At 42.5% G+C, this 21,316-nt stretch overlaps 1 protein-coding gene across 1 annotated transcript in view; it reads left to right on the top strand.

Annotated features, from left to right (window-relative positions):
* CALB1 (calbindin 1) overlaps positions 1 to 21,316 on the top strand; it is a 79,338-nt gene that overhangs the window by 43,289 nt on the left and 14,733 nt on the right. Inside the window, exon 6 of the mRNA XM_030216385.1 lies at positions 12,085 to 12,162. Coding sequence (XP_030072245.1) covers positions 12,085 to 12,162 — 78 coding nt within the window. The remainder of the gene's footprint in view (positions 1 to 12,084; positions 12,163 to 21,316) is intronic.

The following is a 21,316-nucleotide window of genomic DNA, read 5'->3' as shown; positions in this document are numbered from 1 at the left end:
ATAAACTATCAGAAAGGTGGCTACACTCTTTGGCACTCCATGGAGCAGTCACGTGGCTGTCAGCTCTGCCAATTCCCTGCCCCCTCTGACAATACTTTCTGTTCCAGGGGAGGGGACCGGCGAAGCTGACAGCCGTGCAACTGCTCTGTTCACCTTCAGGTGGTGACGATGATGCACTTCAGAGGGGAGATGGGTAATGCAATTTGGGGGGGGTGATGCGCCGGGGAAGTGCGATGTCCCAGGGAGGGCATAGCGGCAACCTGCCCTGGGTGGCAGCCAATCTAGGTACACCACTGGACAGAACACCCACTTCCTAGGGCCTGGTTTTAATGAGTATGCTCTATAAAAATGAACTTGTTAATATGAATAATTCTGGAAGGTTCCTAGCTGTGCATCTACAGACCACATGCATTCTAGTTGAGCAGGTAGTGTAATAAACCATGGATGTCCCTTGAATATAGGCTTGTTGAACAATGAACTCCTGGTGCCCCTTTACTGTTACTGGCAGTGATTGGGGGGACAGGGGCGGACATTGATCTGAGAATGGATTTTGCTTATAGGAGGTCCACATGGAACACTGAATGAGAAGGCTTGTTCAAGTTGTGCTCTTAATGCCTCCAGGTTCACTTGTCTTGAATTACAAAGGGTTCCATGAATTTGTGATCGCACTTGCTGGTGGGTGTCTTTCTGCTCATGTGTTTGAGACCCAGATATTTTCTCTCACTGTGAAGATTCTTTAATCATTGTTTGTCCTCATACTTCCTGGGAACTTCCTTTACTTTTTCTAATTGCTTCCAGAGTTGTGCATGCAGCTCATAGCTTTGTCTCAGTCTGTTGCCACTGAAACCCTCAGTTGTTGCACTTCACCTGAGTGAACACGAGGCTGAAAGTCATTTTTAGTTAAATAAATAACTAGTTGATGAATGTTCTGAATTGTTGTAGGTGAGCTCTGTCATTGTGCGTAGCTAAGTAATAGTAATGGTAACACTACAGAGTCTGGTTCAGTCATTGCATCTGCCCATGGCATTGATGGTGATAGGATGCAGAAAAATGGAACTGGGCAACTTGTACTTGGGGGAGGAGGAGTATTTGCTTTCATTAGAACCAATAATAGTGCTATAGTTTATAGATGAGCCAGATCACACCTGCTTTATGGCTACTTGAACCCAATTTGGGCACTCACATTTAGTATAACACAAAAAATGAAGAACAGTTCACTACAATTTAGTTTTCACTCATTGTCAATATTAGTGAACAAATATTCAAAATCCTTCTAGGAAGCAGAGGAAAAAGTTCCACATGGGCGTAAATGTACAGCATATCAGTACATTTGTGGGTGGGTGTACACTTATTCATAAGTGGTAGGAAAGGGCTGCATTCAGTAAATGGTGGTTAAATTTGGCAACTGAAAAAAAATGAGCATTGAGTGGTATTCTAAAATTGGCCATTTATCGAATAGCGCTTAGTGCTGGGATCCTGCCCAATTTTGGGCACAAGGATTTACACCAACTGAAAACTGGTGTAGATTCTCACACCTAAATTAGGTGCAGATCTCCCGTATTCTCTAATACTGTGCACATTTTAAGTGAATGCTCCTGACCTGCCTATGACCCTCCCATGGCCACACACCCTTTTCAGTTGCGCACTAAAAAATGTACGCGTGATCTTTATAGAACATTGTCTAGCAAGATACGTATGTAAATTCAAACTTGTGCCAATTATCACCAATAATTGATTATTAACACCCAATTATTGTCACTAATTGCCTTGTTAATTAAATTGCGTGTGCAAATTGGACATGCATCCAAATTTGGGCACACAGTTTTCAGCGCCATTCACAGAATTTGGGGGAAAGCAACTATGCGCTATTCTGTAAGGGTGTGCCTAAGAGGCATAGGGGCCCTTTTACTAAGCCCACCGTGAGCTTGCCATGAGGCAATCTGGAACTACCACCGGTCCAACACGTGCACCTGCAGTAGTTCCACCCCCAGCGTGCAGCATTTCCAGCACTAGTGGAAATATGAGGAATATTTCCGCACGGTGCTACCCAGTTACCACGAGAGCCCTTACTGCCACCGCAACGTAAGTGGCAGGTAAGTGCTCTGCCCAAAATGGCCACACAGGAACTGTGAACTTACCACGCAGCCATTTCATTTTTGGCCATTTTTACCCACTGCGGTAAATGTGGCCCTAGCGCACGGCAAACACAGCCACTGCCACTAGCACAGGGCCCCTTTTACCGCAGTTCAGTAAAAGTCCCCATTGAGTGTAAATACAAGGGGGTGGAGCAAGGGAGGGGCATAGGTGGTGCTGCCACTTATACATGCAAATTACAGAATACTACTAGCTTTGTGTGCCCGTGCCACATTTGGCTAGGGTAACTGCAGGCACACGAATATTAGGCACACTGATAGGTTACACTAGTATTCTGTAATGCAGTCTTTGGGGCACACCCAGCCATCCTGGGTTTTCAGGATATCCACAATGAGACAGATTTTCATACCAATCTAGCTGGCTTATATTCATCGTAGGTATCCTGAAAGCCTGACAAGGACTGGGATGAGAAGCATTTTGATAACGGAATCAGCCCATGCAGATGCCATTGGAGAACTGGCTCTCACAGCACGACATTGGGACACCTAAAATGTGCTGCCCACTTATACATTTTTCCCCTTACTGCTCCATATTGACCACTGCTAAAACCCAGGGACAAACTAACTAGTTCTAAGTTTGAAACTCCTTGCTGCCTTTCTGTTTAAGAATAGATGAAATTATAGCATAAATTGCTAGGGTTGAGGAGCATTTATAGTGAACAAGATGAGTTTTTATATCCAGAGGAATTTTTTTTTGACTTGACAGAGGAGAACATAGTTTCATAGTTCAATAATTTTTATTATGAATGTTCACAAAATAGAAGGAAGAAACACCATTACATTACCTATAAAGGGACTGCAGCATATCAAGTGGTTTCTGCACTACAAATAAATGCTACTAAACTTTTCAAGGTTATAGTATAAATATTGATAGGGTTGCCTCTATGTATTTTTACTCTTTGGTAACAGAGATTCATGTTGAATGGCTATGTGCATAGCCATTGATTAATCAATTTTACTATAATTATGAGTCTTTATGTCCATGCTATATCTGTATTTTTTGTTTAAGAATATTCCTGGCATAGTCTGGTAGCTATGTGCTGCCACATGAAAGCCCTGGGTATGATGTCTGGGTCCAGCCTTCTGTTCCATAAGCCAGCCATGGATGCTGCATAAGCAGAAGTGTTCACAGCACATGGATTTCCAGTTATGCATTAACCATGATATGTAGCAGCCAGTCCAAGGTCTGCAGGAGCCCCTAGCAGAGAACTGTTGCTGCAGTGCCTGGGTCAAATGAACTCGGAAGGGATATTAAAGCATAAAACCCCACATGGTTAAAGCCTCTGCTGTTTGAACAGGCCTTTGGACCATTGACTATGCTAATTTGGATGAGAACCCTACTCCCTGAGAAATGATCTGTTGTTTTCTTGATTATTTTTTTTTTGTCTGCGAGTGACTTCTATCCTGTTATAATTTTGATGTTCCTTTCTTACTTTAATATTGTAGATTCCAAGTTTCATTTACTTTTTTGCAGTGAAAACAGTTATGGTTTATAGATTTTTAATATACCACCTTTCGTAACTAACAGGAAGACGGTTTGCAATACAAACAATTCAGTAGTAGGAAAAGAACTATAAACCTACAGTAGGAAAAGGTAAGGGCAGAACTAAAGAAACAGGAGGGACAGACAGAAGTAGAGATGCTGAAGTAAGATGGACAGAGGAGTTAAGACTCATGTGCACTTGAAAGTAGATGGGTTTTCGAACTAGCTTTGAATTTTGGAAAAGGTATTTCTAAACAAAAGTATTTTGGTAAGAAATTCCAAAGGGATGGTGCAAGGTGATAAACTTCAGTAAGAGAAATTCCCAAATAAAACATGCTCTTAGAAAGAAGGTTCATGGCACACTAGCCCCAAAAAGTGAACTTTTAATTGAGCTGGCCTAAATGGAGAAGGAAGAAACTGCAGGACGGAAAACATGAAATATTCTAGACATCTGTTCAAATGAAAAATTTAAATAGTACTCAAAAATGGATGATTTGCAATGCAAGCATCTATGGGACTAGAGGTCCTCAAGGGTCATCAACAGATCTGTTTTTCAAGTAATCAAGCTATGCAAATTAACCTGGCTCTTAGACCAAATATATGCATGTATGCATCATGAATAATCACCATGGCTGTCCTGTGTCCCTTAAGGATCATGTTTGTACCTTTCCACACAAGACTGATTTTTGAAGCTCAGAATGAGAGACTTGTCAATTGGCAATAGTCAAATGGTCACTTGTTGCACTGCAGAAGCTTGAGCTCAGGTTATCTTGGAAATGCAATAAAAGATGCAACTTTAAAGAGACCATAGGGGAGGGGAAATATATAGAGGCATGTTTATTGAATATCCATGTTGGTGTGAAGTCATTCTAATTTTGAGTTTTCATCGGAATCGCCCCATACTTTTTTATTTTAATACTAGAAAATCCAGGTCATCTGGCACTAATATACTGAAGCAGGGTACAGGTAAGGGCTGCTGGGAGTTATTGTTGATGTGCTACACTGCTTACTTCCCGATTTCTTTCTACTGACTTAGTGTGCTACTGACTTAGTGCTCATTGTTAATAAATAGATCCTATCAAATAAAATGGAGCTGCAACAAATAACAAAACACAAAAAGTGGGAGAGCGACCAAGGCTACCAGAAACTGGAAGATGTTCTTTAATTAAAAGTTTATTGAAAGTTAGAAGATGCCACACAACGTTGTGTTTCGGCCGTCAGGCCTGCATCAGGAGTCTGCTGTGCAGGGTGTTGCAGAAGGAGATTTTGAAGATGTCACAACAGTTTCTTGCACAAAATATAACTGGATAATGATGAGGATGGTTCTTCAATAATGGCGTGATAGTCTTAAAGACTGTTCTAAAGATGATCGCGTGGTTTCGTCAAACTGCTGCACGCGCTGCTGGGTATCCCACTTTTTGTGTTTTGTTGTCTTTACGTGGGGCGTTTGAGTTCTCCGCTTGCCAGCGGATTTCCTCTCGCTACAACAAATAATGCACATTAATGCGTGTTAACATGCGGCAGTACTTTTTAGTAAATCTAGTCATTGGTACTGTGCCCTCTGAAAAGTTTCATCTCTAACAAAGGCAATAGATATCGGCTCCATTGCATAGAGATATCTTTATAAAGAGAGCACAATGGAGGCAACTCTATAAGCAGGCACCCCAATTCCGGGCACCTAGTTTCCGATACCGAATACGAGGGTAACCTGGTATATGTACGCCTTACATTTATATGCCACAGAGGTGGTGTAACTGTGGCATCTAAATGTGAATACAATTATAAAGAGCTTGCTTGGATATCTATAAATCTATATGATCCACATAATCCACAATGATATCCACTATTGTATCAAATATATTTTTTGATTAATAGGAGGAAAAGCCTCAAATCGTAAAGGAACCCTCCTTCATTGATAATATCAACAGTAGGGAGGACCTTTAAATAATCACGGGTAAAAACCTCTTTTTATGTTGTATATTTGTTATTTTTAACAGTATATGGCTTCTGCGCCTTTGTTTTAAACTTTCAAAATCACGATCATCGTCTATTTAAATGATAGTACGGGATAATTGCACTTATCTTTTTTGTCTACAGTCAATCTGACACCTCCCACGGCCTGACTTTGGCCTCAGTTTCGAATCCTTCCTCAGGGTACCGTGGTGTCTGACTGCTCAAATCTGCAGAAAAAGCGCAAAAAAATCTCAACTTGATTTTCCAATAACATGACTCTACAAATATATACTTTCGCTTTTAACTTCTTTGTCCTTACAGAGTGCTTTCGATCTCGGTCTGCTTGCGCTCACAAACCAGTTCTCAAAATGGCTGCGCTTGATCTAATGGTGACATCAGATGCCTACATAACGCACCCCTCCTATCCAATATCAACTGGAGGAGGTATTTTAGATTTCCAATTACAATCTCACATTTCAAAAAAATTATTTAAAGGGATTTTCAGAAAAATTTATTCCATTCTATTTTAGTATTTATCCCAAAAGGATCTAAAGTGTGTAATCGAAAAATCCAATGCTGTTCTTGTCTCAGTAGGAGGAGTTTCCTGTCTCCTCCTCCTACCTGCCATTTCAATTGTTGAAGTGCCCAGCATTTTAAGCTTTCAAAAGCGTGTCCTTCTTTATTGCAATGAACTGCCAAAGGTGCCGTAGTTTTCTTAATGTTAATATCACTTTTATGTTCAGTGAGTCTGACAGATAATTTTCTGGATGTTTGACCGATATACAATTTATTGCAGCTGCACATAATACAATATACAACCCAATCTGACCAACACGTAGTATTCTGTTGTAAAGTGTATTTCTTTTTTGATTGAGGACCTTCGATTCCCACTTCAGGCACAGGCAGCTCCTTGTGACTCTGGGCAAGTCACTTAACCCTCCATTGCCCCATGTAAGCTGCATTGAGCCTGCCATGAGTGGGAAAGCGCGGGGTACAAATGTAACAAAAAATATATATCTAGCATGATTTCACACATATTACACTCCCCACATCTTCTATGTCCATTTTTATTATCCTGTATATTTATCAGTTGTTTCAAACTGTGAAGGTGCTAAAATCTCCTTTAGATTTCGACCTCTACTGTACGCTAATCTTAGTTTACTTTGCTCGAATCCAGGTAATGTCTGTATGACATGCCAATGTGTCTTAATCGCTTCTGCCACTTCATTGACCCTTGTAGAATGCCGTAGCACACATGTGGGGAGTGTAATATGTGTGAAATCATGCTAGATATATATGAATTTGAAGATCCTCAATCAAAAAAGAAATACACTTTACAACAGAATACTACGTGTTGGTCAGATTGGGTTGTATATTGTATTATGTGCAGCTGCAATAAATTGTATATCGGTCAAACATCCAGAAAATTATCTGTCAGACTCACTGAACATAAAAGTGATATTAACATTAAGAAAACTACAGCACCTTTGGCAGTTCATTGCAATAAAGAAGGATACGCTTTTGAAAGCTTAAAATGCTGGGCACTTCAACAATGTTATTGGAAAATCAAGTTGAGATTTTTTTGCACTTTTTCTGCAGATTTGAGCAGTCAGACACCACGGTACCCTGAGGAAGGATTCGAAACTGAGGCCAAAGTCGGGCCGTGGGAGGTGTCAGATTGACTGTAGACAAAAAAGATAAGCGCAATTATCCCGTACTATCGTTTAAATAGACGATGATCATGATTTTGAAAGTTTAAAACAAAGGCGCAGAAGCCACATACTGTTAAAAATAACAAATATACAACATAAAAGGAGGTTTTTACCCGTGATGATTTAAAGGTCCTCCCTACTGTTGATATTATCAATGAAGGAGGGTTCCTTTACGATTTGAGGTTTTTCCTCCTATTAATAAAAAAATATATTTGATACAATAGTCGATATCATTGTGGATTATGTGCATCTAAATGTAACACAGATGCACATCCTACAGTATTCTCTAAGTTATGTGCATAAGTGGGAGACACACCTAGGACCTGCCCATGCTTCACCCAGGTGAACACCCTCTTTACATTTAGAACATAAAAACATCCATACTGGGTCAGACCAATGATCCATCTAGCTCAGTATCCTGCTTCCAGCAGTGGCCAATCCAGGTCACAAGTACCTGGCAGAAACCCAGTTAGTAGCAATATTCCATGCTACCAATCCTAGGGCAAGCAGTGGCTTCCTCCATTTCCATCTCAATAACACACTATGGATTTTTTTCTCCAGGAACTTGTCTAAACCTTTTTTTAAAACCCAGATGCACTAACCGCCATTACCACATCCTCTGGCAGTGAGTTCCAGAGCTCAACTAGTTTTTGAGTGAAAACAAATATTTCCTCCTATTTGTTTTAAAAGTATTTCCATGTAATTTCATTGAGTGCCCCTGGTCTTTGTACTTTTTGAAAGAGTAAAAATTGATTCCCTTCTACTCCTTCTACACCACTGAGGCTTTTATAGACCTCAATCATATCCCCCCTCAGCCATCTCTTTTCCAAGCTGAAGAGCACTAACCTCTTTAGCCTTTCCTCATATGAGAGAAATTCAACCCCTTTCTCAATTTGGCCGCTCTTCTTTGAACTTTTTCCAATTCCTATCAGGCTCATTTTCGAAAGAGAAGGACGCCCATCTTTTGACACAAATCGGAAGATGGGCGTCCTTCTCACAGGGTCACCCAAATCGGCATAATCGAAAGCCAATTTTGGGCACCTCCAACTGCTTTCCGTCGAGGGGACGACCAAAGTTCATGGAGACGTGTAGGAGGTGTAGCAAAGGCGGGACTTGGGCATGTCTAACACATGGGCTTCCTCGACCCATAATTAAAAAAAGGGCGTCCCTGACGAGCACTTGGACTACTTTACCTGGTCCTGTTTTTCTTACAACCAAGGCACAAAAAGGTGCCCGAACTGACCAGATGACCAACGGAGAGAATCGGGGATCACCTCCCCTTACCCCCCAGTGGTCACTAACCCCCTCCCACCCTCAAAAAACATCTTTAAAAATATTTTGTGCCAGTCTCAAATGTCATACTCAGGTCCATCACAGCAGTATGCAGGTCCCTGGAGCAGTTTTAGTGTGTGCAGTGCACTTCAGGCAGGTGGACCCAGGTCCGCCCCTCCCCCCTTACCTGTTACACTTGTGGTGGTAAATGTGAGCCCTCCAAAACCCACCAGAAACCCACTGTACCCACATCTAGGAGCCCCCCCTTCACCCATAAGGGCTATGATAGTGGTGTACAGTTGTGGGTAGTGGGTTTTGGGGGGCTCAGCACACAAGGTAAGGGAGTTATGTACCTGGGAGCAATTTGTGAAATCCACTGTAGTGCCCCCTAGGGTGCCCGGTTTGTGTCCTGGCATGTCAAGGGGACCAGTACACTATGAATGCTGGCTCTTCCCACGACCAAAGGGCTTGCATTTGGTTGTTTCTGAGACGGGCGTCCTTGGTTTCCATTATCGCCGGAAATCAGAAACGACCAAGTCTAGGGACGACCATTTCTAAGGACGACCTAAATGTCAAGATTTGGGCGTCCCCAACCATATTGTAGAAATGAAAGATGGACGTCTATCTTGTTTCAATAATACGGGTTTCCCCGCCCCCTCCACCAGGACGTTTTGTGAAGACATCCTCAGAAAAACTTGGTCGTCCCTTGCGATTATGCCCCTCCACATATTTTTGAGATATGGTGACCAGAATTGAACACAGTGCTCAAAGTGAGGTCGCACCATAGAGTGATACAGAGGCATTATAATTTTCTTGGTCTTACTGTGCATCCCTTTCCTAATCATTCCTATTATCCTGTTTGCTTTTTTGGCCACTGCCACACATCATCCCCCAGATTCTATATATGGTATCCAGATTTGGATGCACTGCTGAGATGTGCGTACATCTTAATTTGCTAACAAGCAATTTACCAATAAAAATTGGATGTTAACTAGTTATTGACGTTAATTGGCACGAATTGGGATTTGCGCGCGCATCTGGCTGTGCACTATTCTATAATACCCGGCACCAAAATCCCATAGTGCACAACTCAAAAGGGGACATGGCCATGGGAGGGCCATGGGTGTGCCGGGGGCATTCCAAAAAGTTGCACGCAGTGTTACTGAATAATGGGTCAGTATGCCCAACTTGGGTGAAAGCATTTAGACCAGATTTCAGCAAGTATAAGTCTGGCACCCAAACTTAGGTCATGGGTACTGTGTGATTCCAAAAAGGGCACTACCCTTTATAGAATTATGCACAGCACCAATCTTTTCCAGCTCCAATTTTGAGTACCATTTATAGAATCCAGCTCTATGCCACTTTCACACACCCTCCCAGAATAGTACTTAGATGACTGTCATGCCACTTAATACACATATGTGTATACTCATCCATAAAAGGACTGGTATTCTGTATTTATGCATACAAGTGGTGTGTAAATGTGGGCGCCCAGTTATAGAATTGCTCTTTATCCCCGGATTCTATAAAAGTCACCAATTTAATAGAATAGCAAGCCAATTAGTGCCAATAATTGGCTTTTTAACAAGCAATTAGAACTAATTATTCATTGGGACTCGCCTGTGTAAAGTTAGGCATGGGATCTGCACTTATAATTTACTTGCGGTCTAAAAAAGAGGGCATGGAAATGGGAGGGTCATGGGTGTTTCAGGGCGATCAGGGCGTGGTTTTGATTTACGTACATAATTATAGATTCTGGGTGCTCCACATATAAATTTAGTTCAGCCATTTACACATTTTCATTGGTGCACATGGTGGCACCTAAGTTTACATACAACCTCTCCGCTTACGGGTTACTCTATAAACCACGACAAACTTGTGGTGTGGCCTATAGAATACTCTTAAGCGGGTCTTTTAGGTGCCATTTATAGAATCTAGCCCTATATGTTCTGGAAACTTGCTTGGCTGTCTGCATTTGCTTTTTTTTTGACTTGGTATTCTACATGGAGTGCTTTTACCCCCCCCCCCCCCCAAAAAAAAAAAAAAGAAACTATTGATGTATCATAATTCTGTACCGAACTATAAATCAAGGACATCAGAGAGAAAGTGATCATAGGAAGACTCAGTGACTTCCATCCTCAGGGGCACATACTTAAGTATGGGGAATGTTATGTTTGATGCAAGAAATTTCAGGGGCTCTCACAACCAGTGGCGTAGACAGTATGGGGCCACGGGTGCCTGGGCCCTGTAGATTTGCCTCTCAACCCCCCCTCCCATTGCCAACCCACCATCGCCTACCTTTGCTGGCGGGGGACCCCAACCCCCGCCAGCCGAGCCGAGGTCCTCTTCTTCCCAATCCCGCACAAGGCTTCATTCTAGTCTGATGTCGGACGTCAGACTAGAACGAAGCCTTGCACGGGATTAGGAAGAATAGGACCTTGGCTCGGCTGGCGGGGGTTGGGGTCCCCCACCAGCAAAGGTGGGCGACGGCGGGTTGGCAGCGGGAGGGGGGTCAAGAGGGTCATCGCCAGGGGGGGAGTCAAAGTTGGTGGCAGGGGGTTCGGCAATGGCAGGGGGGTCAAAGTTGGTGGGGGGGATTCAGCAATGGCGGGGGGGTCGGCGGCACCAGGGGGGGGCTAAAATGTGCCCCCTCACGTCGGGCTCTGTACCACCTCCCGCCGAAGTCTGGCTACGCCCCTGCTCACAACACTGCATTCTAGTTAGTAAGCTATGCTCACATTTACTTGTCCTGTAGCTGAAGGCTCAGACTATTACATTTACCATATATCTAATCTGTTTTGGTCTAAGAAGCAGAAACAAGAATCTCATCCAAAATCTATCCTTGTTGTGAATCTAGTCATTAGTACCGTGTCCTGTCAACAGAACTTGACGCCATGAGGATCAATGCTATTAGAAAATGGAATTAGAAAAAAAAAAAAGTACAAAGCGTTACTTTTTAAAATTTCTGCATTAGTTGTGACATTTAGCAGCCTTCTCATACTATTAGATATTGCCTGGATTTCATTATTGAATTAAAACAAACAAAAGAATGGGTGCATATCATAATGCAGTCAACCTGTGAAACTCATAGACAAGTGACGTTATAAGGTATATAGCATAACCATGCTCAAGAAAGGATTACACAAATGTATGCAAGGTCGGTCAAATCATAGGCTGTTAAAAATAACACTCAAGGACATCTGTGCGTTCCTAGACTATAACTGCTAGAAACTGACAGAGTATGACATAGTAGAGAATATTCTAGACATGCTGTGCCATTTACACACTGCTGCTGACCTAGTGGAGCCAGGACGTTGGGCTAGGTTCAATTTTGATCTGATCACTTATGGCAGTTCTTATAATTAGCTGCTACAAATGTTTCATTTCATTATATAAGGGGAAAAGGTATCAGCAATGCTTGCAAAGTAGGCCCATTAAATAATTCAAATACTTTCTCTCTCTCTCTCTCTGTGACTATGTTTACCTGAAATTCTGCTTAATATTTTAACAGAGCTTTCTGAAAGATTTGCTACAGAAGGCGAAAAAGTCTTATGATGACTCCAAACTAGAAGAGTATACACAAACAATGGTAAGATTTGCTATCCACTAGACTCCATACTATATAACTCTTGAACTGAAAACCAATCACTGGTAAATGTTACTGTGTAATTCTAGCTGAAATGCTGTAAACTATCACTCTAATCTCACTCCATTTGGAACATAAATGTCCCCAGTTGGTATAGTTTCGCCTCTGGTAATGGTATATAGCAATAAAGTGTTGTTAACCAGCATTTGGATTCTTCTTAGACTGTGATTCATTTCATTGGCGAAACAAATATTATATATTCTTTCATTAAACTTTGAAAAACCAAGTAGGCTAACTACAGAGTACTTATGAAAACTAAGTGGGAAAATCTTTAAAGAGCCAGATGTGTGTGTTTTATGTTCTTTAAAAACTGAAGAGTTTTGGATGTGGAGAGAAGGGACTTTATGACATGGTATCACTATTCAGTATTGTTTTGTCTTTTTATTTTTCATTGTTCTTACATTGTTTTATTGTTAATCACTCTGAATGATTTTATCTGTAAATGGTTTCAAATACATTTAGGTGAGTAAAGCCCAATTTTACCTGCATAAATGTTTTGAATATGGCCTTTTTTGATACACATACACATATAGTCCTATTTTCCTTCCCTACTATAATATATTGCAAGATTTATCAAACTTCTACATCATTAGATTTGAACATAGCACATAACACATCAACCCATCCAGTCTACCCATGTCTCAGGATCCATATGCTCTCTTCTTGCTCTTATGATGACATTTGGATATAACAGGGCATTCTTTGGCACCAGGTCAGTCAATAACCATTCAATTTAGACCCCATTGGTCTCCCTCAGGGGTGTAGGAACAGGTGGGCCTGGGCTCACCCAGCAGCGATGCACCATTGACAGTGCTGGTGCGGAGGGAGCAGGGTGGGATCCCATGGTTCTGCGTCACTCTCGCTTAAATGGGTCCCCGGCAGTGGCAGTGATTCCCAGATGCAGCCTGCCACCAACCCGGAAGCCTCCTCTCTGCTGCACCAACTTCCTGTTTCTGCCTGGGCAGGACACGACATAGGGGAGGCTTCCGGGTTAGCAGCAGGCAGCATCTGGGTATTGCTGCCTATGCCAGCGACCCATTGAAGCAAAAGGGAGAGTTGGGGTGGGGTGGGGGAGGGAAGGAGAGATTCTGCATAGAGAGAGAGGGGCAGACTTGCTGTACTTGGGGTAGAGGAGGAGGAAGGAAGAAGTGCAGCAAAGGGGTGAAGAGGGATGAGATAGTGAACAATCTTTTAGTGGGGTACTGAGAGAGAAATGCTGCAAGGGGAGAGGAGTGAGAGAGGGAGAATTGTTGGGCAAGGGGGAGAGAGATGAGAAATAAAGAAATCTTGCATATGGAGGTAGAGGGGAGGGAGAGTAGCTGCATGGTGAGGGAAGAGGGGTGAGAGAGGGAGAAATGTTGAACATATGGGTAGAGGGGAGGGAGAGATGTTAGACATGATGGTAGAGGGGAAGAAGAGACAGAGGTTTGATCTTGGGCAATCCTCCTATGTATCTAAAACCTTCTTCTTTACACCAAGATTCAAGCCACTTATTGAATTCCTCAGTTTTACATAGTCTTTCCTCTCCCTTCCCACAAGTGGGAATTACTCCAGAAAAAGCTGCAGTCTGAATCAAAGACTTCAGTCCCTCCCCAAGCTTCTGGAATGCTCTCTGTGCCTTAACCTTGCTATTTTTGGCCAGGTCATTTGTCCCCATGTGGATTAGAACATCAGTTTTAGAATCATTGCTCTCTTCTTGGATCACGTTCAATATTTGGTCAGTACTTCTGGTAACTGAAGATCCTGGAAGACATTTCACTAGGTTGAGACCCTTGAACTGTGTTCCTAAGTTAATGCCACTGTTAATGGAGTCTCCTAGCAGTAAGAATTTTCCACTTTGCACAGATCTGACATTGTTTTGGGGATATCTCTTGGACTGTGTTACATTCCTTGCCTCTGGTTCCACATCAGCACTTTTCTGAGCATCATAATCATCCAGTGCAGCAAAGGAATTATACAGAGGCAAAGGTTGGAGGTTGAATGCTTCTGTGTCACAGGTCGTAATCTACCTGAGCTTACTGTGATCCATCTATTCCTCTCATAGGCGCCCCGTATAGGAGGCTTGGGGAGGCTAAGCCTCCCCAGCCCAATCGTGGACTTCCAATTTCCCCACTGCCCTCACAAGCACAGCGGTTTTGCGAGGCAGCTCTGGCTCTCCCTCCTTCCTTCCTTGGTTCCCGCTCTGTGGCTCCCCGAATCGATTGGCAGCCCCCCCCCCCCCCGCCGCGCGTTTTAACCTTTACTTTCCGATGTGGCAGCGACGTCAATCAAAGAAGAAGAAGGGCACAACAGGCTCCCTCGCTTCCAGCTTCTCTCTTCACACAGTGCCCCGCCTTCGCGGAAACAGGAAATGCATCATCACTGTTGCTGAAGGCGGGACACTGTGTGAAGAGAGAAGCTGGAAGGGAGGGAGCCTGTTGTGCCCTTCTTCTTCTTTGATTGACGTCGCTGCCACGTCGGAAAGTAAAGGTTAAAACGTGCAGGGGGGGGGCTGCCGATCGATTCGGGGAGCCAGTCAGAGCGGGAACCAAGGAAGGAAGGAGGGAGAGCCAGAGCTGCCTCGCAAAACCGCTGCCACGGAGAGGAAAAGGGTTGCGTGGGGGGGGGATCAGAAAGGAACAGAGAGGAGAGCTGTTGGGGAGCTGAGGGAGGCAAGGAGAATCGCTGGATGTGGAGAGAAGGCGAGTTCAAGGGGAGAGAACAGACTGCTGTAGAGGAGGGGAGGGCAGGGTAGAGGAGAATTACTGGACTTGGATTGTTGGAGGGGAGGGCATGGGGAGAGAAGAAATCGCTGGACAGGAGGGCAGGGGAGAGGAGAATTGTTGGACATGGATGGAGGGGATGGCAGGGAAGAAAGGAGAATTGCTGAGCATAGATGGAGGTGACAGGGGAGAGAGCAAATTTTCTGGAGATGGATGGAGGAGAGGGCAGGAGAGAATGGAGAGTTCCTGGACATGGATGGATGGATGGAGCGGAGGGCAAGGGAAAGAGGAGAATTGCTGGACATGGATAGATGAATGGGGTCAGGGGAGAGAGGAAATTTGCAGGATATAGGTGGATGGAGGAGATGGCAGGGGAGAATGGAGAGGTCCTGGACATGGATGAAGGGGAGGGCAGGGGAGAGAGGAGAATTGCTGGACAACATGGATGTGGATGGAGGAGGCAGGGGTGAGAGGAAATTTGTTGGACATGGATGGATGGATGGAGGGGGAAGTCAGGAAGGAGATGCACATGGATGGAGGGGAGGGAAGAGAGGAGAAATGCTGGACATGGATGGAGGGCAGGGAAGAGAGGAGAAATCTTGGACAAGGATGGAGGGAAGGAAAGATAGATAAAGAAAGGAGATGCACACGGATGGAGTGGAAGGAAGAGAGGAGAAATGCTAGACATGGATGAAGGGGAGAGAAGACAGAGGAAGTAGATGCACATGGATGGAGGGGAGGGGAGTGAGGAGAAATGCTTTATATGGATGGAGGGGAAATTGCTGAATTTAAGGGCTGGATTGGAACACTTTGAGGGCAGATGTTGAAACTGGAGAAAGGATAGGGTCAGGGCTACAGATGGTAGATAGGACGCATAAGGACACAGAAGGATGGTGGACATGGTGAGAGAAAAAAATATCAGATGGAAAGAAGACACTGGGACCAAAGCTAATAGAAAAACTAAATGCTCAGACAGCAAAGGTGGAAAACATTTTTTATTCAGAATTTATTAATTGGAATATGTCAGCTTTTGGAAATGTACATCTGTGATATTTTGCATGTAAGTTTCAATTTTTCTAGTATTGCTGCATGCTGAGTCTGACTTCTTGAGGTAACTTTCCAGTTCAGTATTTTGCCTTCATATCTGTTGTCATGTGTTTTTCATGTGTGATCAAGATGCAGTATTCTGCTAGCATGTAGTATTTGCAGCCCTTTTTGTTTTGTTTTTGTTTCACTAGGTTGTGTACTGGTGTTTTAGAGCCCATGTAATTATAGTCCTGCCTTTCCACACATAAAGGTTGTAGCTCGTCCTGTCCTTGGAATTAGTGCTGTTATGGTTTGGTAAGACTATGAGTGTGTTTTTGCACAAGTGTGTGTATAGTGTTTTGCAGTGGAGAGATTGTGTGTTGGGCTTACTGAGGTGGCACCAAAACATCAGAAAGGGTGTACAGCGTAAATCATGACACACTACCTCTTGAAGGATCTACATATGGTCGTTAATAAAAGGAGCTCATTGTGAACACTATCTACCCTAAAAGGGTGTTTTGTGGCTCTAAATGAGAATTGTGATATGATCCCTTGTATCGTATTGTTGACGGTCTGCATTTTCCCTATGGGTGGTATATTGGTGTATTAGGGTCTGCCCAGTGTAATATTTATGGTACAGTAAGGTTCTGAGTGTGTGTTTGCACAAAGTTGTGCATAGTGTTTTGCAGTTGAGCAATTGTGGTTAGTATATGCTTTGAGCAACCACTTTATTCTTTGACATCTAATATCTAAATTTAATAAAAGGTATTAACTATGACTATTTTATTTTTACTTATTTTTTTTCTGTGTTGTCAGACAATTATGAAGTAAGCTCCGCCCCTGGCCCCACCCCTAACCCCCGCCCCCATTAGCCTCCCCAAACAGTTGGGCCACCGACCGCCTATGATTCCTCTGTTGCTTTATTCTCTGTGGCAATGCTGGTGGTAAATGGGCTGGGAATTGGGTAATCCTGGATGCTTCCTTAATTGTAGCCAATTCCTTCTTGAGGTTGTTGATCTCATCTTTCATAGCTGATAATTGAAGACAGGTGGGGCAAGCTCTAAGGTACCAGAAGTTTGCCTTAGGATTGAAGCACAACATGCATTGCATTGACTGAAGGTCATGCTGATGTGATTCACAAGTATGAAAAAGTGAACTGGATTAAGGGATATGAATGAGTAGGATTGACCAATTAGGGTATATTGAAGATACTTGCCTCTTGATATTCCTATAGAAAGGGAGTTAACCTAGGTGTTGGTGGGTGATAGAGGAAGTTAATCTAGGGGTGGGTGCTCAGGGTGGGACTAAAGAGTCAGAACCCCTGCAAGTGAAGAGAGAGGATTTTTTTTTTTTTTTTTTTGGGGGGGGGTTCTTTAAAAGACAGAAGTGGGGTAGTTGGGAGGGGAGAGGGGAGTTGGTCTTTTACATTAGATATTTGTTTGTTAGTTATGATTGCTGTGTTTGCAGTTACATATCTCAATAAAAATGATTTTAAACATAAAAGACAGATGGAGGTAAAGTCAACAGATTATCAAGTACTTGCAGCTTCTCAAAAAGGCCAAGTATAATAGTTTGATCTGAGCATCATAACCTGATTCAAATAGATGCTGTAACCAGTGAGCTTCTTAGGTTCTCTGAGTAGCCTGCAAGACAAATCTGACTGTAGGGAAACATCTGTGTATACCATTAGGATTTCTAGTTATTATAATCAATGCAGTCTGCCAGACAGAGCCAGGTGCTAGTTGATTATACCATCACAACCTACCAGACAGCCACATGGTTGCTTCTGTTCTACCAGGACTTTTAACAATTTATATTAACAATTTATCATTCTTCTGGCCAGTGCTTTTTTTTCTAGGAAAAAGGGTGCGGGTTCTCTTATAGGGCCATTCAAAGGGGGTGGGGTGATTATCCATGGCTCCGCCCCCATAGTTACCACACACTCCAGAGTAGCCACTCCTGCTATTGTCTGCCACTGGGCATATAAAAAAGCAGCATCACAAATAATATACCAGTCCCTGGAACATGAGCACGTCTCTTATTGGGAAAGAGGACCTGAATTCTAGTTATGTAATGCAAGGTTCCACATTAGGAGTCACCGACTGGGAAAGAGATCTAGGCATCATCATTGATGATACATTGAAACCCACTGCTCAGTGTGCGGCGGCAACTAAGAAAGCAAATAGAATGTTAGGTATTGTTAGGAAAGAAATGGAAAACAAAATGAGGATGCTATAATGCCTTTGTATTGCTCCATGGTGCAACCACTCCTCGAATATTGTGTTCAATTCTGGTCACTGCATCTCTGAAAAGATATAGTGGAATTAGAAAAGGTACAGAGAAGGGTGACGAAAATGAAAAAGGGGATGGGATGACTTCCCTATGAGGAAAGGCTAAAGCGGCTAGGGCTCTTCAGCTTGGAGAAAAGACGGCTGAGGGGCGATAAAATAATAAGTGGAGTGGAATGGGTAGACGTGAATCGCTTTTTTACTCTTTCCAAAAATACTAGGACTAGGGGGTATGCAATGAAGCTACAAAGTGGTAAATTTAAAACGAATCAGAGAAAATATTTCTTCACTCAACATGTAATTAATCTCTGGAATTGTTGCCAAGAATGTAGTAAAAGCGGTTAGCTTAGCAGTGTTTAAAAAAGGTTTGGATGGCTTCCTAAAGGAAAAGTCCATAGACCATTATTAAAATGGACTTGGGGAAAATCCACTGCTTATTTCTATAATAAGCATCATAAAATATTGTACTGTTTTGGGATCATGCCAGGTACTTGTGACCTGGATTGGCCACAGTTTGAAACAGGATGCTGGGTTTGGTGGACCTTCAGTCTGTCCCAGTATGGCAATACTTATGTACTTATGAAAAGAGAGGAAACAGGATTCTCTCCATAGAAACTACAGATCAGCATAATACCTCACTTTGGTCACATACACATAGACCATAGATACAGTCTCACAATACACAAAGTAACTACAAAATGCAAATCATAATGTGCTGTGAAAAACAGAACTAGAAACTCCAAGAAGCCAGACTCTAGAGCAAGTAACATTGGCAGAATGTCATACCTCGGTCACATAAGCAAAACAGACAATTGAGTTTTAACGAACAAATTACTGCATTGAGTAAGACATTTTTATTTCGACTGAGCATATTTCATGCTATTTGATCATCAGTACAGTCACAAAATTTTAGAACCTGAGCACAGGCGATTCTTTTATTGCAACTAGATTATCGTAATGCATTATAGCAAACTATATAGTTTTTAAATTACAAAAGCAGCTGCAGCTGTTGCAGAATACAGCTGCTAGATTGATTTTTGTAAAGGGAAGTTCAAGAGTGTTATGCCGTTTATGATTAATTTACACTGGTTATCCTAGCTAGGAAAGTGTTCCATGCCAAGGGTTGCTGATCCTTCTTGTGGAGCAGGGTTTCCCCAAGTCCAGTCTTAGAGTACCCTTGCCAGTCAGGTTTTTTTATTTATTTATTTATTTATTTATGAATTTTACAAACAATTATTCAAGATACAACTTGAAGGATAGTATTATATCACAGGAAAAAGGGAAAAAAATCATTATTCACTAGGTAAATATTTTCTGATACAATACTCAAGTCCTAACAATAAAGAAGATCCAAGATCCTAGTTTATGAGGAGATTCAGGAAATACAAAATAGGAAATCAAGTACTTATGAAGAGAATGCTAACTTTCTTTAAAGCTACTAGATGTTCTTTTAGACGCAATAAAGGCCGAGAGCTGAGAAGGATCTAAAAAGACATACTTAACAGAGTCAATCCTAACAATACATTTGCATGGATATCTCAGAAAGAAAACACCTCCCAACTGTTGAATTGCTGGTCTCATAATAAGGAACTGTTTTCGCTTACGTTGAGTTTCTCTAGAGAGATCAGGAAACAAGGAAATTTTTAAACCCAAAAACAGGGTTTCCCTATGCTTAAAAAACATTGAGAACAACCACTGTTTATCATGTGGTAAAGCCACAGTTGCCACCAAAGTGGCCGCTGTGGCTGATTCAGTGTCTGATGTCTCTAGAAATTGTGACAAATTTTCAAGTCTCTGTTCCTGTTGATTTTGCTGAATAACTTGTTTATTGGGTAGATAATAAACTTTAGTAAAAGGTGGAATATTGTCCTGCGGAATTCCCAAGTTTTTCCCGCAAATATCTTTTCAGCATATCATATGGTTGAATCATTTGAACTCTTGGGAAATTTACAAATCGCAAGTTGAGGTTTCTCATATGATTCTCATATGTTTCAACTTTCAATCTTAAATTAGAAATATCTTTAACCATAGCCATTTGAAGATTTTCTATCTTTTTTGATTCTTGTTCTACTTTATCCATGCGAGTTACCAAAGCTTGCTGAGAATTATCAATTTCTTCCACTTTTTGCTCTAAAGATTTTAATTTCTGAGCCCCTTTAGTTGTTTGGGAAATAAATACTTTCCCCAGCTGGGACAGTAACTCCCAAAGGGAATCCAAAGTTACCTCTGTTGGTTTGTTGGTTAATTCTGCTGGAAATATGTCCTCCTGTTCCTCCTCTAGCTCTCTTCCATCGTCTCTTTCCCCCGTTACTTCAGTCGATCCAGCTCGTCCGCTCTCATCAAGATGAAATCGATTCCCCAGAGCAAACGGGGTCGTAGCGCGTTCTTGCGTCAGCCCCTGCTCTCCTTGGAGCGGTGAGCTTGTGATCGGCGGTTGCGGGGGCGGAGCTCTATGGTCGGGGCTCAAAGTTGTATCCAGCCCGAGGGACGCCGTCGACTCCTCCAAAATAGCAGCGCCCGTCAAGGGTCCACTCCCGACCTGTACCGCAGTCCCCTGCAGGCTCAAGAACCGATCCATCGGTCCAGGAATCGAGGGAGGTAATGGGGTAGTTCGGGCAGTACATTTCCCTCTCCGTTTAGGCATGTTGGTAGAAGGAATCTGAGCGTGCAGCTAGTCACAAGTGCTTAGCGGCCATCTTGGATCTTCGTTCCGCTTAACTGCCCAGGTTTTTAGGATATGCACAATGAGTATGCATGTAAGAAATTTGCATATGATGGAGGCAGTGTATGCAAATCAAGTTCATGCATATTCATTGTGGATATCCTGAAAACCTGACTGGCAAGAGGTGCTCCAGGACCAGACTTAGGAAACACTGTTTAGAGGATTCTTTGTAGTCTGTGATACCATCTATAGCAAAAACATAAGCTGTGCGTTAACTAAAACCACATGAATCCTTTTCCTTTCTTCAGATGTCAAAGAATAAAGTTTTTTTTGGTCTGGATCAACATGTCTTCTCAAATACAATACTGTTGTCTATAATTTTTGTTGTTGTTGTTGTGCTCTTTACCATGCATGTGCAA

The sequence above is a fragment of the Microcaecilia unicolor genome, chromosome 1 (genome assembly GCF_901765095.1).
Source record: "Microcaecilia unicolor chromosome 1, aMicUni1.1, whole genome shotgun sequence".
In the NCBI taxonomy this organism is placed as follows: Eukaryota; Metazoa; Chordata; class Amphibia; order Gymnophiona; family Siphonopidae; genus Microcaecilia; species Microcaecilia unicolor.
The sequence above is the reverse complement of the archived record's forward strand: the minus strand, read 5'-3'. Positions and strand labels throughout refer to the sequence as shown.